Source organism: Tenrec ecaudatus, chromosome X, assembly GCF_050624435.1.
Source record: "Tenrec ecaudatus isolate mTenEca1 chromosome X, mTenEca1.hap1, whole genome shotgun sequence".
Lineage (NCBI taxonomy): Eukaryota > Metazoa > Chordata > Mammalia > Afrosoricida > Tenrecidae > Tenrec > Tenrec ecaudatus.
The window spans coordinates 31255899-31269381 of record NC_134548.1 but is presented as its reverse complement, the minus strand read 5'-3'; the positions used below and the strand labels follow the sequence as shown (position 1 = coordinate 31269381).

The following is a 13483-nucleotide window of genomic DNA, read 5'->3' as shown; positions in this document are numbered from 1 at the left end:
GCCTAGACCATTGGTTCCCAAACTTACTTGGGAAAAATATGTACTGAGAGCTCCCCTGGCAATTAAAACCCATTTTACTGCAGCCCATGTTCCAGGATAAAATAAAATGTAGGTATCGACTTTCACAGGCCCATTGAACCATGCAGGGGGCAGTCTCAGCCACTTTGGGAAACGCTGGTCTAGAAAGAGGAGAGTCGAGGTTCTGAAACGAAAGCAGAGCAATGACGTTTGGACCCAAAGTACAGGACCACATAAAGCTGCACGCCTCTGGGCAGGAGGCTGGTTTGCAAAGTGAAATGCTCTTGAGGCATTTGTCAGCTAAAGGAGCGTTATAATACTTGCCCAAATGGGGCAGACTGTGGGTCTGTGGACTATGTGTCGGACTAGCCAGGGATCCGAGAGAGAGAGAAGCCTACCAGCATGGCTGAGAAGAGGCACTGCAGACAGAAGAACAATATCCTTAACATTTGTAACCTGTTAGCTTCTCTAATGCCCCCTCAAATCGTGCGTATTGTCTGAGTTCTTTGCCGCCATCACACTGACTTCCCGAACCCAGCAAGGGAGGGGAGTGCTGTGGGCGGGGGACGGTTGGAATTAGAACAGGGTCAAAAAGGTTTGCGGTCGGAGACATGTCTGACCTCCACCTCAGGGGAGGTGTAGCTAGCTTCTCCTACCTTGTGTAGCTGCAGGAAGTCATACGTGGCCTTCCCACTGTTTCTGTACCATATGACTCAGCAATTCCACTCTTAGGGATACCCAAGAAAATGAAAGACCCATGTCAGGAACATGTACGCAGAATGTTTGTAGCAGTCTTGTGTACAGCAGCCCCAAAGTAGAAATGATGCAAATGTTCATCCACAGATGAATGAATAGAGAAAATGTGATCTAGCACTCGGCGAATGAAAATGGAGTACTAATTCATGACCCTTGAAAATATCATGCTCAGTGAAAGACGCCCTTCACAAAAGACATGTATTTTATTTTTCCATTCCTGTGAAATACCCAGAATAGGCCAATCCATGAAGACAGCAAGTAGGTGAGCGGTGGTCCAGGGCTGGGGGTGTTGGGAGGGAAATGGAGAGTGACTGCTAAGGGCTACCAGTTTATTTTGTGGGTGACAAAAATGCTCCCAAAGTAGGCAGTGGTGCGGGTTGCACAATACTATGAAAAGACCACAAACGACTGAATGTACACTTTAGAAGCGTGCATTGGATGATATATAAATGATGTCTCAATAGGAACTGGTATTTTAAAAAGTGAATAAAGTATCTGCCACCTTCCTATAATAGAATATTTGCAGAGGAGTGTAGGAGGAGAAGGCTTTGTTTAGCTTCTTTGGAAATAGCAGCAGCAGCCATTGTATTCCTCCTTGTTGCTGCTGCTTAATGGACATTATACTACAAATACAGTTTGGAACAGGACCCAAAAAACACATTGTAAATTTTAATTTTCACTCACGACTACTTGGGAGATTTGAATTAATGTTCCTTTTGGAAAGTAGAATTCGTTAGCCCATAGCACTTATTAATCTGTTGAAATCATTTTTGGTCCCACAGCTCTTAGCACTCACTTGTTAAGCTTATGGGGCTATTATTAGTTTCTCTAGTTGCAAAAGTGGCCTGGGGGCTGCATATTACCGCTAATTTCACAAAGGAGACAGAGCATCACCATCATTGGCCTGAGGATGATTCCCTTGAGGCAGAGGTCAGAGAGATCTCCACCCTCCAACTCTTCACCAATTCTGACATCAACAACTCCTCCCCTGGATTTTCTACTGCTCTGCTGGGTTTGATAATCCATTGCAATGGCCACACAGAACTCAAGGCAATAGTCATAGTTGGGGTGTTTGTCATAGAAAATCCACAGATTACAATTTAGGTTCAGAAATGCTTAAGATACAGTTCTTCAGTTAGGAAAGCCTCCCCTCAGCAGTACTCGTAGGCGTGCGTCTCTCCAGCCAGGCCTCCCAACCCCATCCTGATTGGCTAACTCTTTCAGCTCTTACACTCCAAGCCCTTACGCTCACTCGACCTGACCTCTGCTCTATTCGGGCAAGTGTTACAAAACTCTTTCAACTGCTTATTATGTGCCCATTGCTTTATTTGCAGTATTAGAATTATGCATTGGGCTGCTAATCTCAAGGTCAACAGTTTGCCCCTACCAGCCACTCTTCAGGAGAGACGTTTTTTCACAGTTTCAGAAACCGACAGGGGAAAGTTCTCCTCTGTCCTGTCGGTTTGAGTTAGGAGTCAGAATTGACTCAATGACAGTGAATGAATGCCCCAGGCATTTGAAGAGATTCACAGACAGTGACTAGAAGACCAATAGCAAGGAACCTACAGCAGCTCACTACCTAACAGAGAAGCCTACTGAAACTTCCTCTTTCTGAAAACGTCTCTGCGATCCATTGGAAAGCTAGACTGAAATTGTCCCTCATTTGACATTCTAGACCTTAGTTCAGTCATAGCAGGAGCTTTACACTATTATTAAAAAACAGAAACTAGCAGCAAAATTGAAATGAAGAAGCTTAGTATTTTATTTCTGTAATAATTTCTAAGTGATCCCATGACTTTAAAATGGCAAAGTGTTTATCACTTTTTTGGGGGCAAGAGGATTTCCAACATAGATTTATGATTCAAACTTGATCAGTCCTGCACCTTTCTCTGGTGAATTAGAAACCTCTCACCACTATCTGCCATGGATTACAATGAAACAGAAACATTTTACCAAAACAAAGAGAAAGTCAAAGGTAAACAAGGACTGGGTGGGAGGGGCGGGGCGGGAGAGGGGGAAAGCCATCTACTTACTTCCTGTCTCAAAATGAAGACCAAATGGGCCCTCGCTTCAGTAGCTGGTGATGAAGGTAAACTTCAGAGGGCAGTTAGTTTGAGATTTGCCCTCGTTCCATAAATTTCTAGATTTCTCTATTTTTAGGTTAGAACCGGTCCTGGATAACATAGTACAAGGCACGAAAAGGAATGTACAGTTCAGCATTTTTATCCTTCTGAAGTACAATTTCGAGAAGCTGCCATGGAAACGTTGTGTAACTGGTTTCTTGGATAGTCTCCCTCCTCTTGAGTTCCGGTTGTGAGAGCTTGTGAGCTCATTACAACTTGGATCAGAGTTCTGGAAAAGCAACTCCCAGAGAAATAGGAGGCCAGTCTCCCAGAGAGGGGGGGTATGGGGGGCTCTGGCATACTTTAGCTATACAGTCAGCTCCAAGCCTCGACCCAAGACAATGTCACATTGTTTGCAGCTGCATCGAATGTTGAGCTTTCTGTGCGCATCCTACACTTTTATAAGATGGAGACTTATCTTTTCCAGCTGGAAATCAGAGGGAGTGGTACTGCAGAATCCTAGCAACACAAGCAGATGCACACAACAAAGCTGGTTAATGCTCTCCAGTAGGAATTTTAGGGCACCAGATTCTATTGCAATTCACCGATGTTTACCAGATACAAATCTGTATGGCTTTTGTGCCATTACTATAAAAACTAGACTCCCCCTCCCCCCACTACCTTCTTCTGGCATTGTGAATTCCTACTGGATACCACGCTTGATCTTAGCTAAAAGGCCGAGGAGCGATGTGAATTCCTATTAGAGAATGGCTTGGAATATGGTACATGAAAAAACTAGAAGCAGAAGGCTTGTTCTCTGCCCTGAGTTGGGTTTATTCAGAAACTGTGTCAGGCAGGATTAACTTGAAGCAGAATGTGCCATAGAAAGAGTTGGAGGGAAAGTTCCTGCTAGAGCTTCAGAAACTTTTCAGATTCTTGTCTCCAATCCTCTTCCCCTGTGAGCCATACCCTGAAAGAAGCAGACCCAGCCCAGCTTCTTCCACTTGGATCGATCTCTTAACTCCTGGAATTTTCCAATTCTTGATATAGCTGTGCGATTTGGATGCAGCCTCTGACCTCATTTAGACCCTTTGTTCTGAATTCTGAATAGAACTAGGAAAAGTGGGGAAAGGGGGGCTATGGGTGGTAGGATTGGGGTCAATAGGGAGGATTCTTGGTTTTTGTGAAAGAAGGAAGAAAGTGGGAAACTAGGCTGCTGAAGTAAGAGGCAATTGAAAAGGAGTATTAAAAAGAGAAAAGGAAAGAGAAGAGAAAACCTTTTGCCAGGAACTTGTGCCAAGGTGTCCGGTTGGCACATAGCTTGCACTCAACACTGTGGTGTAAGCAGATGAATGAAAGGAACGTTGCGGTCGGAAGCCTCTTCCTCGGGAGCAGGTACAGGCTCGTGTTAAGGGAAAGGTGATCTGTGTTAAACCACAAGCGCATTTCTAGCTCTCCATGTGGCTTATTTTATAGAGAGCCGAAGGGACTTGTGCATGACTATACCCGAAGGAGCTTTGCTTTAGCAAGTGCAGAAAAAGTCTGATAGGACTGATGAAAGATTCAACACCAATCAGGAGCGAAGGGCAGGACCTGTGTCTCTTTGTGTGTATTAGTGCCACAAGAGAATTCATACCATGTCCTATCCAAGACCACCCAAAAAGAGAAGCCACGAGGACTAGGGAAAAGAGACAAAGGCAGAACCTCGACTTTTGTAAATAGGGGAAACAAAGAACAGAAGGAGCCTGTGAGTCAAGCTGTCCTCCAGGACAAAGTCAAGGAAGGACTACTCACCTCTGGATATTCAAAAAGAAGAAGTCTTTTACTTCCTGCTCTTGAAGCAATTCTGACTCATGTTCACGTTCATTGGTCCTCTAACCACCAGATTGGCAGTTTGAACCCACTAGCCACTCTGCAGGAGAAAGATAACGTTTTCTACTCCCATAAGGATTTATAGTCTCAGAAACCCACAGGGGCAGTTCTGTGCTGTCTTACAGAGTCGCCATGAGAAGACCCTCATAGAGATGTTTAAATTATTGAATGCATTTGTTAAGTGTTTATAACAAACCACAGGGTTTGGGGCATAATTGACTATAATAGTCATTAAATAATCTCCTAAAGTCCTCAAAATGGAATATAGAGAAGTAGAAAATCAAAAGACAACATAGACCTGTTATTAAAATGCACAATGACTGACTCCATTCGTCTTGAAGGTAGCTAGGAATCACCTAGGGATCTTATGAAAATGTTGGTTCTGAGTTCTAATCTGGGTTGGGGCTTTAGAGTCTGCATTTCAAAGCTGCACCCTCTTCCACTCTGTGAACCACACTGTGGGTAGGGAAGACCCATGATGAACCTGCCCAACCCATTGGTTCTCTTTGGTAGAAGTTGCTAGCTGTTCAGTCTGATGAAGCTAAGGGTGACCTTCTTACCCTCAGCTTGGCTATCAGGTTCTAATGAAAGCAAGTCTTAGAAGCTCCATCACAAGGGACCACTTATTAGCCGGAGGACACAAAACATTCGTACAATCTGTGCAAAAAGGCACACTGAAGTCACAGCTCTTTACTTTTTTTTAAAATTTAAAACCATTTTATTGGGATGGAACCGATATATCACACAATAGTTCACCACAATCATATCAGTAAGAGTTGTACAATCATTACCACAATGGGGATTGTAACTCTTAACTTTTGTGAAAGATGAGCCTTCTATTTGAATACAGAATAAGAGATCAACATACTTTTTAAAGTGACTACAAAAATAAAAATTCATTCCGCATATTAATAGTCATTTGAGCTGGAGACTAACTCTTTGGGATGGTAGCAAACCTTATCTTTGAGGAGCAGCTGGTCCTTGCAAACTGCCTCCCTTGTGAGCAACTCAACACGTTACCAGTGCTCCTACTCCCATGGAACCCTTGCTCCAGTTTCTGTCTCTTGAGATTTATTTACCTATCCCTGAAGCAGTGCTACAGGCACCTGATGCTCAGCCTCCAGGGGTCCCTAACAGGGAATGCAAGAGAGCCTGGCGGACCCCTAGCATCTGCAGCTCCGGGCTCGGGGGTCCGCTACCACTGGGGAGGAAACTGGCGTAGCTTAGAGGGCGCCAGCAGGGTCCACTCCACTCAGCCTTCTTCTGTCAGGCTCCGTACCTGGCTCCCCAGCACCACAGCAAATGGCAGCAGACAGCTGAGCCCTTCACATTTTGATGCTCATTTGAGAGACGCTTGGTCCCCCTCCCAGGCCATGCCCTGTAACACAGTCTTTCTCAAAGTGTATGGTCCTCTACCCAGAAACCAGTATGCATCCCCTGGTGACTTGTTAGAAATGCGAATTCTAGAAATGGCACTCCACTCCAGTGCACAAGCCCTCCAGGTGATTTTGATGCAGACTCAAGTCTGACAATCACTACTTGAGCTGTCAGAGCCTGTCAATCACCTAATTGAATTCTGGCAACCAATCATCCAATGAGCCACTGCAGGGCCTTTTGGACTCCAGCCGGGAGCACCATTTCTTGCTAGATCCAGCTCACACCCTGATGATGGAAGGGTGGGAATGCGTCTAAACATTATTTTTATTTATTTTTTTACCATCCTGATGTTTTGCAAACCAGTAATATCACCAACACACACCCATCACACATAAATGAAGCTAATTAATGAACCCCCTGGTGTAATAAGACCTAATATTACTGAAGCACTTCTTGTAGCTGCCACTGGTAAGGTTTTTGGACGAATTGCTAGCTTCACCCTCAGTGGTGTGGTGGTGACATGTTGGGCTGCAATCCGCATGGCCGGCAGTTCGACACCACTAGCAGCACCATGGGAGCTTTCTATTCCCAAAGCGACATGAGATTACCGTGAGTCAGCATCGACTCGATGGCAGTGAATGAGACCATCCCTGGAGGGTGAATCCGTGACGGAGACTGCTGACTACCTCTGCAGTTGAGCTCTAAATTGTACTGTCCATAGGAGGGTTCCCGGCCTCCCAAGGGTAAAAACGTGTAGTATGTGAAGGCATACCGGTAATTCAAAGGCAATAGCAAACACATCCATTTTAAGGTCCCGAGTACAGTTTGTGGTTTGACAAATGTCTGCGGTCATATAAACACCATAACAATCAACACCTATCACATGTGCATCACCCTCAACAAAATTTCATTGTGTTCTTTTTTGTGGATGGTTCCCGACCCCCTCTCCCCCAGGCTCCCACCAAATCTATGGTCTGCCCCCATGGGTCAGAGGAACCCGCTTTCAGATTTCATATCCATAGAATCAAACACAATGTGCCCTTTTATGTCTGGCTTCTTTTATTCAGGATGTTTTTTAGATTAGTGTAGCCTGTTATGTTATCTGTAGTGCCTTTGTCTTGCAGACTGGCATTTCCTGGTCGAACTATACCGCAGTCAACAAGTGCTGAGCCATTCTCCTCTGCATTTGTTTCCAGCTTTTAGGTATTAGGACTAAAGCTGCTCTGAATGCTCACACCTCTTTGTGGGACAGATCTTGTGTTTGGGGGAGTAATCCTCTGCTAGTGGAATTTCTGGGTTGTCAGATAGGTGTATGCTCAACTTCCTGAGACGTTGTCCAACGTGATTGTACCGTGTTTCATTCTTAACGGAAGTTGCTCTGCATCCTCAGTAACACTTGGTATTATCAAACTTTTCTTATATTGACTATTTTAAAGTAAATGACAAAAATCATAATTTTTTAGGCTTTTTGGGGGAGGGAGAAAGTTTTTTTTTCTCTTCCCTCTAATTGCAACACAAATTTCTATGCTTGGTCTCTGTAACTTCAGAAAGCTATTGCTGCCCTGAGCAGTTTGACTGTGGAATAAATTATGTGCGTTTTCAACCAGCCCATTAGAATTGGATATTTGGCTGCCGCTTGAATTGGCTCGTCAGGATCTTCTCTTGTTCATTCTTTGGGTTATGCATTACTCGGATCTATCGGTCAGTGCTCTAGCTGCATTCCCCCTTCATTTCACAAAAAGAGTTATACATTACATTCTGATATATATGACCTAAGTAGACAACAAGCAATTGCCATCAAGGAGCCCTGGGTTCCTTGAACATGTGGTGGTGGTGCGGCACTGGCGGTGGCATGGTGTTCAGGAGTTGGAGCTGACTCACAGTGACTCGATGTACAATAGAATGATATACTACAAAGCCTTGCACTATCTGCACCATTGTTGTTTGAGGCCGTTGTTGGAGCAGCTACTGTGTCAATCACTCGTTGAGGTTCTTCATCTTTTGCCCTGACCCTCTGCTTTGCTAAATATGATGTCCTACTTTACCAACCTACTGGTTATGCACTGGAAAGCTAACTGCAAGGTCAGCAGTCCAAAACTACCAGCTGCTCTGTGAGAGAAATATGAGGCTTTCTACTCCCATAAAGAGTTATGATCTCAAAATCAGCAGGGCTAGTTTCACCTGTCCTATAGGGTCTCTGTGAGTTGCAATTAACTCAGGGGCAGTGAGTTTGCTGTTTGGTTTCTATTTTTTTTGTTTTGTTTTCGTCTCTCCTGATAACATGCAGACATACATACAAACATACATAGGAATGCTAGAAAAGAGACGTATCAAGGCCAGCCCAGACGTGAGTAAGGGCATCATCTAACTGTCCTCTTAGGCGAGGTGAGGCCAAGGTTCTTTGGGTAGGTGACTGTAGAAACCACAGAGCCATATATTTTTGTTACTTTATACTGAATATTAGAATGAGTACACCTTATGAAGATAAATGCTGATTTTCACCTCAGTTCTATTTTTGACAAATACACTGCACACACACACACATTGGGTAATAAATGTTCAGAATATTAACAATGCATATGTTTGCATTATGAGATTATGAGTGCTTATTTGTTTTTAGATGTGTCCTTAATTTTGGAATATCACACAGTGCGTACACATAACTTGTGTAAATGGGGGGGGGGGATGTTCTAGTGCCACTTGATAGTTTCTTTAAGTTCGGACCGTTATTTCAGGTGTACATTCCTTATTCTTTGTCATGGGTTGGATCCTGTGTGGCAAAGACACACTCTAATAGAATTGGATTGCCATCTAGAGAAGAAAAATCCCTGGCCTTCTTGTGCCTCTTGGGAACTAGTTCCCAAAAAGTCTGTTCTCCTGATTGTCAAAGAGCACAGGGAAGGGTGTCTGCCCAAACCCCTTCTGCAACCTTTGCTTTTTCTCTCCCCAATTCAGCAGCATTTAACTTCCCAAAGCTTGGAGCTTAGGCAAGGCTGTGATTCCCCCCAACCCTACCTGGTTTTGTGGTTGGCAAATCATGAGGGGTTTTTATTTGTGCTGTCTGATGAAATAACAAGTGATCTCTGTGTCCCCCTCCCCTTCTTCTTTTTCCTCAGCTGATCTAAATAATGTCAGATTCTCCGCTTATAGGACTGCCATGAAGCTCCGAAGACTGCAGAAAGCGCTTTGCTGTAAGTACTAACCCATCCTTGATACTCTTGGGAGTTTTTATGTGCTCGCAGAGAAAGTAGATGGGGTCATTTGAACTTGGGAAGGGGTGCCAGAACTGTTACAAGTTCATTGCAACACCGGGGCATTCTTTCGGGTGTCTCTGGCCTCATGTTTACCTTAACAATTTTTTCGCATTGCCTAAAATCAGTCTTCAACTAATGTTGAATGGGTAGGATTTTTATCATAGTTATCCTTCTGTTTACACAGCTAGTGGCTTAGACCTTGATCTTGGTGAAATTGGAGTGATCTCCCCTGATTCTACCCTTGCAAGAAACCCCACAAAGATTTCCAGCATTGTAAACCCTAGATAGGCCACTCTGAGCTGGACTCAGCTCAGCAACAGTAGATTTGGGTTGGCATAGTCTTACCCTTGCCAGAGAAAGATAGGGTTATCAGCTCTGGTAGAGTTACAGCCTAGGAAACCTTGTATCGACTTGCATTGAGTTTGAATCAACTCGATGGCAGTGGGTTGATCTATGGTTGGCTCTCTGCCCATAAAGGAACCCCAGTGAGGCATGAGGTAAGCATCAGGACTCAGGCCAAAAAGACAGTGGTGTGAACCCCTCCCACCATGGGAGAACGATGAGGCTGGACACAGAATTACTGCCTTAGAAACCTAAGAGGCACGCCGTTCTACTGTGCTGTACAGGGTCTATGACTCGGAAGCAACTCAGTGGCACGGGGCGTTTGGGAGTATTCTACCTACCTTGGTTTCTTTTCGGTTCAAACTTCAAACTGCACTTGGTATTCAAAGACTGTAACTGCCTTGTTTAACCCAAAGTGCAGACACGTGTGGTCCATTGACTTGAATGGTAGCATTTAAAGGAACGCTGTGACAGAAGATAGATGACAGGCTTACTTTCCTGCTCTTGCCAAACATATCTCTGTGGGAAGATTGTACAGTGTCATTCAGCGATTTCTTTTCTTTCCTGTTTTATCTCAACCCAGTGTCCTCAGCAGCGTGGGTTACAGTGTAGTAGTAGTCATTTTGTGTTCCCATGTGTCTAGCTGGTCATGAGGCTAGCTGATAGGAACTGTCTTTATCCTAATGGAAATTAGACTCTAACGAGGAGATAGACAGGGTGACCATAAAGTTTGGAAACCTAAGGAAATGTACACAGTGTCTTCAAGGCCAGCCAAAATCTGTAAAAGCTTAAGATTCTCTCTACCTCCAAATTTTATGACCAGGCAATTCCAATGTCACGTATGTATAGCATACGCAAGAACAGAAAGTAGGGGAGAGGGCTGTGGTTTCAGAGCAGGTTTGAACAAAGAATTTCTAAGACCAGGAATTCCAAAAGGATAATGGGAGTAAGAGTATTCTGATCAAAAGAAGCTAGAGGTGTGGAAACCTGGAGTCCAGAGAAACCAAGAACCATTTAGAATCCGAAGGCACTTCAGGATAGCTAAAGCCCTGAGTCCCAGAGTGGGGCTATGGTAGGCTGCAGAGAGAAGCTGGAGGCAGACTGTGAAAGGCGTTTTAAACCCAAGTTAAAGGAATTAGAGGTCAGTGGGGAGCGAATAGAAGGACATTGGTCAAGGGATGACGTGGTTCAATTTTCATTTAGAAAGACTATTCTGGCTACAGAGCCAAGCCTGGCTTGGGGTATTGTGAGACCAATAGGCAGAAGACCTTGATGCAGTGATGTAAACCAGCCACCCAGTGGACTAAACTATCAAAGTAGGAACAGAGGCAAAGACAATGGAATAATGCTTAGGAAGGAGAACTGACAGGCCTTAGTGCAAGAGGCATGCAGGAGAAAGATACGAACCATATTTTGGAAATGATAGGAGGAGATGTCTCCAGGAGAGTAGAGAGTGACTAGAAAAGGGAATTTCGGACAGAGAAAGAGCCAGGTACCAAAGGGATGGCAAAGAAAGGGCCAGAGTGGGATAAGTACAGTCCCTTGAGGTTATTGTGCCATCCACTGCAGGAGGGGCATGAGGGGAGGATTTTCCCTTGGGGTCCAATATGGCTGAAAGGTCAGGAAGTTGGAAAAAGTGCCCGTAGACTACAGAGATGTTCAGTTACGTTGGTGAAAGTGTTGACAAGATGAGGGTGGTGCAGTAGGCTTAATAATGAATCTAAAGTGGGCACAGAGAGACAATTCTTGTCGAAATGGCTTTGCCAAGAAGAGTGAAGAGAGGTGGCCGTTAGCCAAGGAGTTGACAGTGTAAACATAGACTCGCACATGAGAGACATTTGGGTATATTTAAGGGACTATGAGAATCAGAGAGGGTGAGACTGAAAGTGTTGGTGCATGAGGAGATTAAAAAAAAAAAGTAGGCACATGATCCAGAAGCAAAAAGGAAGAAGAGATGCCACTCTTGCACTGGAATGGGCAGGGCAGAGTAAGGGACCTGCACTGTCTCAGGGCATTTGAGACACCAGTGGCAGGAAGGTGAGCAATGGCCATCTAAAGTCTCCCACTTTCGGTGTGAAGTTGGAGGAGAGCGCCTGGGCTGAAAAGAAGAGGGGGAGGTTGAGAAATATCGTGATGGAATCTGGAGCCCCAACTGAGTGTTTACAGCCGTGCCAATCAGTAGAGCCCCAGAACAAACGATTTGTACAGGAGTGGTCGAAAGCATATTGATCCCAGGCCCTGTTGGGTAGTGGAAGGGAGGTGCTAAAATGGAAGTTGACAATTAGGAGGTGGTGGTAGTAGTGTGTGTGTGTGTGTGCGTGCGTGCGTGTGTATGTGTGTGTGTGAGAGAGAGAGAGAGAGAGAGGCTAGTTCAGAGAGACAGATGAAGAGATAACAGGAGAGGAACGAGAGGAACCAGAGCCTTGGATAGTTGAATTTTATTTCAAGAAGACAACACTTCCAAGGGATTAGGTCTAGAATAGGATATTTGAGTGTATGACAGAGATGGAGGAGGTGTGGATTTCGGTGGAAGTCATCCAGAACTGAGGACCAGAATTGAGGAAGAGAGAAAGGACCATGACTCTTAGGGGTGTGTGAAGACCAGCAAGATGGTGGTCAGAAATGCTAAGAAAGCAGGGGGCCCCTGGTGCTTTTACAGAGTGATGATGCTGAAACCTCCTGCTAGTGGGAGTCTTTGAGAGAGTAGGCCTTTCCCTTTCTTCCTGGTGTCCCCAATGCTTAGCAAAGAGCCTGGCCTAAGTAGGGTAGAAAATGTTCTTGCAAAGTGAATTCACGAATGAATGTAAAATTCAGGCCTCAGTTATAGTATAGCGTATAGTGTGAAGCTATCATTTTTAGCTATATAGCTGCCAAGTTTTAAGTGGTTTTACAGGCTCCACATGCTCAGGAATTCCTTAGAGACTTTTCGATGTACCATAGCTAGAAAGAGGAATTTTGGAGTGTGGTGGAAGTCGGAGCATGGAAACTATCTGCGTTTTTGTCTTTTCCTGGCCCCGTCCTTTCTCACATGTACTGCCTTCCTTTGATTTAAGGGAAATTATGAACTGAATTTTTAAAAAATGTTGTACAACATTCCTTTGAGATTCTAAAAAGGTCAAACAAGATAATCAGGTGTTCCTGAGGTATACAATGAAAAAGCACAGAAATAGATGTGAAAAACCTTTTAATTCCATAAGGTTCCTCTTGATTGTGGAGTTAGGCATTAATTGATTCTCCAGTTAGAAAAAATAATTATATTCACCTATGTAATTTCTGTCTAGCAGTTCAATTTCTGTTAAAAAAATTGGATAAGCATTGGGGAGTTCCAAGATTACAAGAAAAAACCTTAGCTGTTTTTGGTTATAACCTTGGACTAAAGTGATGGCTGTACACTTTCACTTGTAAACAGATTTGAATTCTCAGCATTTCCTTTCTGAGCATGCCTTTTCTCAAATGGGGAAAAAATAAGGTTGTAGCAGAATTAGGGTGCGTTTATTTACATTAAGTACCAATTTATTAAGGATACTGGCAGAGCTCATGCGCAGTACGAAGAGAAAAGAAATAGTTCACCCATCCTTTTAGTAGTGAAGAAGCCATTACTTACTCAAGAGATGATCTGAGAATTTCCTCTTAAATTTGTAATTGCTTATTTATAATTTAATGACTTTTCATCATTCCTATGCCTGCAATGCTGTGATAAAGAGTTATTGTCTGTGGTTCCGGCAAATAAAACTTGCTCTGGCTAGCTTTTAAGGCCACTTACTAACTGACTCTTAGTTTAATGAAAAGTATCGATGCTAA

General features: G+C 44.0%; 1 protein-coding gene across 8 annotated transcripts in view; it reads left to right on the top strand.

Moving 5' to 3' along the window:
- Positions 1-13483, top strand: part of DMD (dystrophin) — a 730751-nt gene that overhangs the window by 603628 nt on the left and 113640 nt on the right. For all 8 annotated transcript variants that reach the window (XM_075538193.1, XM_075538191.1, XM_075538194.1 and 5 more), the window contains one exon: positions 9203-9277. In XM_075538193.1, the coding sequence (XP_075394308.1) occupies positions 9203-9277 (75 nt within the window). The remainder of the gene's footprint in view (positions 1-9202; positions 9278-13483) is intronic.